Raw genomic sequence first — 11,075 nt, forward strand, 5'->3', positions numbered from 1 at the left:
ATGGAATACTAATGTGTTAGGGCAGCCATGTCAATTTCAATATAACCACCAATCTTGTTTACAAGTTGGGCATGGTTCATCTTATGATGGCATGACTACTCTCCCTCATCTTGTAGCACAAACATATTCTCCATATTTTTCACCAGCTCTTCCGCAACATCCTGCTTGCATACCAAATTCATCCACTCAACCCAATCAACCACATCATCACAATGCTCCATTCCTTACACATTTTCCTGCTCAACTAATTCCACACCCTCACCATAATAAACCAGTACAACATGCTTACAATGTTGAACTGCCAAATTTACCCACCCTTCCCACCCATTCTATCTCACATGCGCCATTAGAGAAAACTTATAATGAGATTCAGAATGTTTCAAATTCAAAAATTGTAGAAGCTATGGACCAAAATGAGGTTTCTTATAGTATGTATCAACAAGTTATTTTAAAAGCTCAAGAACTTCATGATCTGATGGATATGAGAAATCAAGAAAGTAACTGATACATTGAAAATTGGTTTCACTCCATCATTTGTTTGCAACATCACTCTATGCTTCAACAATTTTTGATACCATTTTTTGAAGGGAAGTTGGCTTCTCATACCCTAATATCCATTAACATGCATTTTTCAAATTTGGGTATGTGCATACATGAAGCCCTATTTCTAAAATGGTTCCACTGGAAATACTCTTATACATAAACATATTCGATTCTCAAAGAAGAGTAGGATAGTGGAGAAAATAAAATAAAATAAAATAAGGACATAAATAAATGCATTTTGTTTTTTTGTAAAGCTAGTTGTTTTTTGTTGCAACATGCTATGGAAATCAACATCGGTGATAATTTTTTAATTCATTTGTGTATGTAGATGATTTACAATGGAAATAACAATTCTACAAACACTTATATTCATTTTTATCACCAATTTGAAAAAATGCTTGAATATCATTTTTTTTGGCTTGCGGGCTTGATGAACTTTCTGGAAAAACAGTCGGGACAGTCATGTTTTGAGGGACCAAAAGTGAATATTTTAAAAACCTGTTTCTACCCTAGGTGGCCCTTGATGTCTACTTTCTAACCCAATTTGAATCACTCAATTTGGATTTGAAACGAAAAAGTTAGAACCAAAACATTGACCGGATGTCTAGCGGGCAGCTCAGGAACAGAGTTGGGACAGTCAGTTTTTGGAGGCCTAAATGAATGAATTTTTAAAACCTGTTTTTATGGTAGATTCCCCTATGAATCTAGTTTACAATGCAATTGGAATCACTCATTTTCGATATCGTATGGGGAAGTTATGATCAAAATACTGACTGTCTATCGTAAATCAGCACTCTTAAAACTATGTCTTTCTGGCTGTTCCTTACAGTATTTGACCTATCAATTCTTCTTTTCTTCAAAACCTGTTTCTATTGGAGATAAATAAATGAATCTACTTTCATTTCCAATTTGAATCATTTGAATCTGACATCAAACGAAGAATCTATGCTTGAAATATCAATCGTTGGTCTGAGTTGGGTAATCGAAAATGACTCTGTTATGCAGGTTGTTCTAACTAAAATTGACATATCATATCATTGAATTTCTAAAACCTGTTGCTACTGGAGATAAACCTTTGAATTAGCTCTCATTTCGCTTTGGAATCACTCAATTTCGATGAAAAACAAAGAAGTTGTGATTAAAACACTGCTGGATAGTATGGTCGACCACTGCTCTCCCGCAGGTGACAAATAAATTTTACTTTGTTATTTTCTCAATGAATTTGTTATACAGAGTAACTACTTGTTATTTTTTTGCATAATTCTTGGATTAGGGGAGCCCGATCACCTCTCTTTCTCCATGATTTAATGTTTTATTGCAGGTAGACACTCGTTTTTTGCAGGTCTTGGGAAAATAAAGAAGGTCAATTTATGGACGAGTGATTTTTGAAAGAAATTTTAATGAAACAAAGGAATTTCATCCAAGTCATTACCCAACGGATTCATAATAGAAGAAATGAAGAATTGATTTCGATTTGAAGATTCATGTCTTGTCACTGCTGCCAAAACATTTTTCAAAAAGATCATTTTTTTACATAATATCATAGCTGTTGTAACTTAATTTACATATTGTTTTTAAATAAAATGTTGTTTCTTTTCTAATTTCTTTTATATTTTGTGTTTCAGGTGTTGCTTCATTCAAACTGTGACCCATCCTCAGCTTCAATACAGTGAACAGCTAATTCATTCTTTGCGTGCTTGCATTTCATGCTTGTGCATTTTGCTGTTCCTTTTCTGAAGGGACAACATTTGTGTGCACTTCTGTCGTTTCTGCTGTTTTTTTTCAAAGGGACAGCAATTTCGTTTTACTGTTCCTTTTCCAAAGGAACAACACCTTTTTGGTCAGCAATTCATTTTGCTGTTCCTTTTTCATGGTTCATTTTGCCATTCTTTTTCCACGACTCATTTTGCTGTTCCTTTTTCACGTTTTGTTGTTCCTTTTCGAATGGAACAACACTTCTGCACTTTCACGTTTTGTTGTTCCTTTCCGAATGGAACAGCACTTCTGCACTTTCACGTTTTGTTGTTCCTTTTCGAATGGAACAGCACTTCTGCACTTTCACGTTTTGTTGTTCCTTTCTGAATGGAACAGCACTTCTGCACTTTCACGTTTTGTTGTTCCTTTTTGAATGGAACAGCACTTCTGCACTTTCACGTTTTGTTGTTCCTTTCCGAATGGAACAGCACTTCTGCACTTTCACGTTTTGTTGTTCCTTTCCGAATGGAACAGCACTTCTGCACTTTCACGTTTTGTTGTTCCTTTCCGAATGGAACAGCACTTCTGCACTTTCACGTTTTGCTGTTCCTTTCCGAATGGAACAGCACTTCTGCACTTTCACGTTTTGCTGTTCCTTTCCGAATGGAACAACACTTCTGCACTTTCACATTTTGTTGTTCTTTTCTGAATGGAACAGCACTTCAGCACTTCTGCACTTTCACGTTTTGCTGTTCCTTTCCGAATGGAACAGCACTTTTGCACTTTCACGTTTTGATGTTCCTTTCCGAATGGAACAGCACTTCTGCACTTTCACGTTCTGTTGTTCATTTCCGAATGGAACAACACTTCTGCACTTTCACGTTTTGTTGTTCCTTTTCGAATGGAACAGCACTTCTGCACTTTCACGTTTTGCTATTCCTTTCCGAATGGAACAGCACTTCTGCACTTTCACGTTTTGCTGTTCCTTTTCTAATGGAACAGTACTTCTGCACTTTTCATTTTTGTTGTTCCTTTTCCAAAGGAACGGCACTTGCGTTTTTGTTGTTCCTTTTCCAAAGGAACGGCACTTTTCATTTTTTCTGTTCCTTTTCCGAAGGAACGACACTTGCGTTTTTTGTTGTTCCTTTTCCAAAGGAACGACACTTTTGATTTTTGTTGTTCCTTTTCCAAAGGAACGGCACTTGCGTTTTTGCTGTTCCTTTTCCAAAGGAACGACACTTTTCTTTTTGTTGTTCCTTTTCCAAAGGAACAGCACTTGCGCTTTTGTTGTTCATTTTCCAAAGGAACGACACTTTTCATTTTTGCTGTTCCTTTTCCAAAGGAACGGCACTTGCGTTTTTGCTGTTCCTTTTCCAAATGAACGACACTTTTGATTTTTGTTGTTCCTTTTCCAAAGGAACGGCACTTGCGTTTTTGTTGTTCATTTTCCAAAGGAACGACACTTTTCATTTTTGCTGTTCCTTTTCCAAAGGAACGGCACTTGCTTTTTTGTTGTTCTTTTTCCAAAGGAACGACACTTTTTATTTTTGTTGTTCCTTTTCTAAAGGAACAACACTTTTAGTTTTTGTTGTTCCTTTTTCCAAAGGAACGGCATTCACATTCTCACACTTTTTTTTGTGTGTATTTTTGCTTTTTGGTGTGCATTTCCTTTGCTGTTCCCTACATGTTTTTGTTGTTCCTTCAAAAAAGCAACACTTTGGGATTATTTTCGAGAGCAACCCTTCCTTCCTCTTGTGGGATTATTCCTAGTTCATCTCAACCACATTTTCCTAATTCTCTTTCATGGCATGAAGTACATTACTTTTATGAGGACAAGAATTATGGATTCTTTTGAAGCGAGTTATTATCATTTACGTTATGATCTTTAACAGGACAGCTCCTTGATGATAGATTCTTTTCAAAAAGGGACAATTATTTATATACTACTTTACTGCATTGTTTTCTGTTGTACATGATACTGATTGATCATCTTAATACCATGTTGGTTCCATCCTCCCTGGTTATAATCTTCTCTGTCTGCAATAAATGAGATTATGGGTATATTTTTTTCTATTGACATGTTCAACTTCTTCCACCATCCCTGTTCTTAAGGAGTACTGAGCCTCCCTCTTTTTATCATAAAAATATGTAATAACAACAAAATTTTGTTCGCAGATGGAGGATAGGGGGTCTCATTATGAGCCAGCCTACCATGTTCATAAGGTTGTAACAAAGTGACATTCCCATTATGGCCACCACACCAGGGTTATGATCCATTGGATAGCCAAATTATCCTTGGAACAGGAGGTCTCATCACGAGTCGGCCTGATCACTTTTGCTACATCCCAGTGAATGGCAGTGTGATTATCTGGTTACCACGCCAGCACACTGATCTCTTCTGTAGAACAGAACTGTAACTCTCCATTTATAAATTGAGGATCCTGGCTCATATGGGTTAAAAAGCAACCCTGTCGAGGCTATGGATGCCTGCTGGCAGCAGCGGCTCTGCTTATGGTATTGAAGTTATATCTTATCGTCAATTATTATTATAATACCCTTTTCTTATTTTTTCTTTTTATTAGAGAAGTTATTTCCTTAACTTTTTCCCTGTTTTGAACCTTTATGCATGAGAAATTGTTTTATGATCAATCACATCATTTTCAGCTAGAATACCGTCAGCAAAGCATCTTTTTTCGTTTTGCATAAACTATCATCAATCCAAAGCGTCCTATCTCTTATTCATAACTATCTTTACACACTTTGCTCTCAATATAACCATAACTTTCACCGTCCTATCATTGATAAGTGTACTCTGCTTCACTTACTGATATATTGTTTTTTCCATTGCTTTGTCGTCAGCACCACCCCTTTCATATGCTTTATGGTTATGGAAACCATTTTCCAATTGGAGGGGGGAATGTATGCATTATGGGATTGCATGCGATATGATTACTGCACTTTGCCATACCTTGTTGATTTGACAACATATTGGTCTTACATGTATACATAAGTTTTTCTAATTGAAATTTTGCATGCATCTTATCTGTTGCTATTCAAAGCTAACACTATGGATTCAAAAACATTGTATGCAAAATAGTGCTTTGTTTACAGGAGAACAACAAGTATGGACAGAATTCTATTCGTAGCATGACCACACTATTGCACTTAACAGAAGAGGCTCGCGAACGTGGACAATTCTTCAGACATGGTGTGCTTACCTGGATTCCACCTTTTGCATCACTTTCCGCACCAACTCAGCTTCAACAACTGCCAATCCATATATGTCATTTCACATTTTTCTTTTTGACGGTAAAACTCGAGGAGGACATGCAATATATTCAGTTTTCGTTGCATGAGGACATGCAACATATTGAGTGTGGGGGTATGTTGGGCCGTTATTATGCCATTATTATTATCACTTTTGAACACTTATTCCACCCATTTCTATTATTCTTCATCATGTCATTTATTATAATTTATTATATCAATCCATTTTATGATGATTTATGCTTCTATGGATGAATATTATTTATTCTCCTTTATTTCTAATAAATTGATGATTATGCATGATTTTATCAATGATAGTTTTAATAAATCAGTTGTAACATTATTCACTATTTTTAGCCTCCAAGATAATTTCCAGATTGAATATTTGATCATTAAAAGTGCCAACTCAGAAATTCGCTGGAATAAGAAGCGACGATTTTGCGGTTGAGATTCTGAGCAAATGAAGTAGAATCTGGAAAATCCGGAACATGGGTTTTGTCCAGAACGGACCCAATTAACTTTAGCAAAGAATGGTTTGCCCAAATTCAGCTTGTACTGAGAGAAACGCAGGGTCCTTTGAGCACAATTTTCTCAGATTTGTTGTTGCGGCCGTCCTCCAAATCTCAGCTACAAAGCCAAATTCGTCTTGCTCTTGTTAAAAGCTGGATGGAAATATATCTTCTTGTTGATCAATTGGTTAGAAGCAAACCAATTTTGTAATAGAAATCATGTTGTACTTATCTTTATTGTAACTGCTCTCTGATCTCTCTTTATTTAAATCAGAACAGAGATCAGAGATGGGATTTTTTGGGGGAGATGAAAAATGATGGAAAAATGATGAAGAATGATGGTGGATTATTCATGATAGGATAGGGATTGTTGCATGCTGTAATTCTCAAGCTTTTGTTGTTGTAATGATTCCACAATTGGCTGATTAATAAATGATTTGGGAGTTGCTGTTCATTCTTCTCATTCTGAAGTAACCCAGCAGCATCCGCTGGCGGCTAAGGGCCCAGCCTCTGGTGGAGTACGCTGCTGCTGTGTATCATATCCTTACAATTGCTTTCGTGTGATGGTTTGATTTCCTTTTCATTTCTTTAAATTGTTTGTTCAGTAATCTTTTGTTTATGAACATTTCGTTGAAATCATAATTGGATTGTGTCAGTGATAGAATTATTAATTATAACTTGAAATGTCCTGCTGATAATTCTGATCTAATGTTGCGCTATCTAATTAAGACTATGGTTCATTTAATTGCTGCTCATTTATAATTGCAATGGTTGTTCAATTAAGTTACTATTCAATTATAACTACGAGTTGTTGCTTCAATAACTGCGATTAATGTTCATGCTGATAGGTTGTTGATTCAATTACATTTATAGTTGCAGTGTCTTTCTAATTACTTAGTTTTGTTGTTCAGTTCCATTTAAGATTGTTGTTTAATTCTAGTATTTTAGCATTGCTATTCCATTTCAATTGCTGGTCTATTTCAAGATTGCTGATTTGTTGTTTCATTTACTTGCCATTTCTTAAGGACAAACTCAGGCTGTAGTGAGTGTCAGCTTCTGCTATGATCTGCTCCCATCAGTTATGAAAGGGATAGGTTATTGCCACCAAACCCTTGGCTGATGTGCTGTTCTATTTCATCGTTATTTCCTTTACTTGTCGTTTCATTTATATTCATCAAGGACGATCTCAGGCTGTAGTGAGCCCCAGCATCTGCTACCTAGCTCCCAGACCTCGGATTTGTTCTCATCAGTTATGAAAAGGATGGGTTATTGCTACCGAACCTTCGACTGATGCAATGCTTGGTGTGATTTAGCCTTTTGAAGTAGTTAAGTTATAGACATGCAGCCATTTACTTTTGTAGCTTTTAAGCACTATACTACAAAACATTACTCTTGAGTAAATAGCCGCCTCAGACTGAGTACACTCTTGAAATAAAAATTCGTCCCTGGGTTGATAATTAATGTGAAGGTAATTAGGAGTTAAAAAGACACCTTTTTATCGCTCCACACTAATGGACACCAAATTAAAGAAAAGCACAGCTTTTCATCCACAAATAGATGACCAGACAAAAATAGTTAACAGGACAGTGATCCAATTACTGAGAGGATATTGCAACAAACACCCTAATCTTTGGGATGAACACTTGTGTTATGTGCAGCATGCTTACAATAGAGCCAAACACTCTTCTACCCAGAGATCTCCTTTTGAGACCTGCTTTGGTTTCATACCAAGGTCTCCCTTGGATTTTGTCTTTGGTAAAGATACCATGGTTGATGGACACAGTGATGTGGACAAAGCAACTAGGCTCATTGAACAGATCCAGGAGATCCACCAGGCAGTACAGGAATAGCTGGAAAAGAGCCAGGCCAAGTACAAGGCTAGGCATGATAAGCATCGTATGGAGCATAGTTTTCAAGTTGGAGACCAAGTCTGGCTGTATATTAGCAAGGACAGGATGCAAGGTGAAGGTAAGAAGCTAAAACCTATTAGGTATGGACCCTTTAGGATACTTGAGAAGATTTGTGAAAATGCTTTTTGCCTTGATCTGCCAGCTTACATGCACATCTACTCATTCGTGAACGAAAATTTCTTGAGGTTGTTTGAACCTTCAATGATTGAGGACCCTGAAGAGAAGAGTCAATTACCTTCTGTTGATGACCTACTACCTTAATATCTTAACGAGTTGCAGGAAGATACAGTGCTGGACAAGAAGGTAAGGAAGATGCGCAGTGGACAGGTGGAATACCTCAGGATTGGACTTAAAGGTTCGAAGCCAAGCAGTGCGAAGTGGATTGAGATTAGACAAGTGAGACAGCAGTTTCCTCACTTAGTCGATGCTTGAAAAAAAAACCAACTTTTGGTGGTCCAAAAGCTTTTCAGTTGGGAGGTTGTGATCCGAATCGGATCCATAAATGACTATCATAGAACCATGACTAAAACAGGTCGAACAAATCTCGAATGAAATCCAAAACAGCCATCGAAAACACCCTGAACCAGTGGCCATGGCAGCCGGTGTGGAGACGACGAGGACCTCGGTCAAAGTGCGCTGACCGAGGCCCATGGAGACTGCGCATGAGGTCGATGAAGCCCCTGGGAGCCTCGGAATGAGAAAATGAGTTGATTTTCGATGCGCATTAGCACTTAGCGCTAACGCGCATCGCTGGGCAAACAGGGTTGAAATGGTAGGGCTTAAGCACTCGGTCACGTTGGGAGCCAAAGGACTGTGGGCGAAGAACCGAAAAGGTGCCATCATACGACAGTGGGACCCACGACCTGGAAACCGACGGTTTTACCCGTGGTGCCCTTGAACGGTAAGAGGTTTTGGAAAAAGCAGAGTGAGCACCTTCAGCGATCGACGCGTGGCAGTGGAGGTGAGAGAAAAATTGCCATGATCGCACGTTATCGGTCGAGCAAGTCAACCGCACTCGGCGTGTGAATGACGTTGGATCTGGAGGAGCCCAGATTGGATGGTTGAGATTGGACCTGATAGAAAGAGTGGAAATGATAGGGAATTAAGCCGCGATTTAAGAGGACTTGAGATCCGTTGACCACCACGAGGGAGAAAGCAACGAATCGACGAACAGGCTGGCGTTGTTTCAGTGAAGACACATGGCTAATTCTCGAGCGATCATGTTGACGCTGAACAGGGAATTCCAAGCACACAGACGACAGGCGAATCGACGCAGGCAGGAGAGGAAACGAATAGGCATGGAGGCCGAATGGTTAAAGCCACGAATAGAGACGGTGAACGGGATTCGAAGAAGGGATTCAGAGCGAAGAGTCGAAGAGACCAAGAGAGACAGTGAACAGTGAACCCTGAGAGGAGGACTAAGCATACAGAGCAGTAAAGCCAAGCAGAGGAGACAGAGGGTTGAGCTGACCATAGGCAGCATCGAGCACCAGAGAGCTTGAAGATTCAAGCCTTCCCATAGAGGAATCTGTCCGGATTAAGCATCACAGTTGGCTCTTTCCACTGTAGACAGAGGGTCAGAGCTGGTAGGAAGAACAAGAGTCTGTGTACTCCAAGTGGCTTGGGGAATCCAAGAACCACCCTACCAAGCAAAATCTGCTTTAGGAGAACTCATATTGAGTCCCTGTATTGTAATATCTCTACTCAAAGACATAATAAAACAAGGCCACCACTGAAGCTGGACCGAAGACGTAGCCCTGGAGAATAGGGTGAACTCCTTATTAAAAGGTGTTTGTGTCTTTGTGTTGCTTACTGTATTTCTCTGCTGTTTTTCCATTTATTCTCTGTGTATTGGCAATCTGATCGATCTGTTGTTTCAATAACATAGAACACACACACCAGCACATGAGTCTGTAATACCTTTTGTTTAATAAATCTTCACTTAGGTCACTCATAGGGTGATTATCATATCACCTAGTCATGGGAGGTGATCTAAATCTGATTCGGAATATAGAGGAGAAGCTGGGAGGTAAATACTTTGGTGATCCGTCAAGAGCAGCCTTGGAGGATATTATTGTTGAGCACAAGTTTCTTGATTTCCATCCTAGCAACGGGAAATTCACATGGAGCAACAAAAGAACGGGTGTTCATAACATCAAGGAAAGGCTTGACAGAATTTTGATTCAAGAGGATATAGCAGCAAGTTTTTCATCCATTAAGAGCAAAATCGTGCATGCCTCAGCATCGGACCACAAGCCAGTTGTGCTCATTCTGGATAAGTGGGAAAATCAGGGCTCGATCCCATTCAAATATAGCAAAATTTGGGACAGCAAGGAAAGCTTTGGGAACATAATAAAAGAAAATTGGGACGCAAAGGTGTTGGGCTTCCCATAGTATGTATGGGAAACCAAGCTCAAAAATGTGAGAGAAAAAATAAAAACGTGGGCCAGAGAAGAAGCTCTCAAGGACAAGAAAATAAAAAACAGAGTTGCAAGAGAAGCTGGAAAAGTGGAACAAAGAAAAAGAAAGTTAGCAAGATACTGAACAAGACAAAGCCCATGAAACAGAAATGTTTTTGGCCCTCTACAAGCAAAATAGACATGAAGAGGAGGAACTCAGGCAAAAGTCTAGATGTCTATGGATTCAAGCAGGGGACAAGAACACTGCTTTTTTCCACAACAACCTCAAGATTCGACGAGTGGGCAATCAAATTGACAAAATCCAAGTGGAAGGACAGGAAATAAAGGGAAGAGAAGAAATAAAAGAGGCAGCTCATAACTATTTTAAAAACCTCCTCACAGCTGGGGAGCAGCAAGTGGACAGCGCTGATTTTCTTCAGCAAATTAGCAGCAAAGTTAGTGAACAACAAAATAGTGAGCTTGAGAAGGAGGTAACAGTGGAAGAAATAAGGGAGGCTATCTGGAGCATGCACCTGGAAAAAGCTCCAGGACCTGATGGATTCACCATTGCTTTCTACAAGAGCCACTAGGATATAATTAAAAAAGATCTGGTCCGTATGATTAAGAATGTCTTCAAAAAGCACAAAGTGGGCGAAAACACCAAAACCTCTCATTTGGCCCTCATCCCCAAAGAGCCAAAACCCATTTACTTCGATAGATTCAGGCCAATTTCCCTATGCAACTCCTCATAC

General features: G+C 38.9%; 1 protein-coding gene across 1 annotated transcript; it reads left to right on the forward strand.

Moving 5' to 3' along the window:
• Window positions 1-9,904: 9,904 nt before the first annotated feature.
• On the forward strand, window positions 9,905-10,318 carry LOC149240802 (uncharacterized). The gene has a single exon (XM_089370316.1). The coding sequence runs from the start codon at window positions 9,905-9,907 to the stop codon at window positions 10,316-10,318; it is 414 nt and encodes a 137-aa protein (XP_089226442.1).
• The last annotated feature ends 757 nt before the right edge of the window (window positions 10,319-11,075 follow it).

This window comes from Pinus tabuliformis, chromosome 8 (genome assembly GCF_031772625.1).
Source record: "Pinus tabuliformis cultivar Carrire ecotype Pingquan chromosome 8, CPIR1, whole genome shotgun sequence".
In the NCBI taxonomy this organism is placed as follows: Eukaryota; Viridiplantae; Streptophyta; class Pinopsida; order Pinales; family Pinaceae; genus Pinus; species Pinus tabuliformis.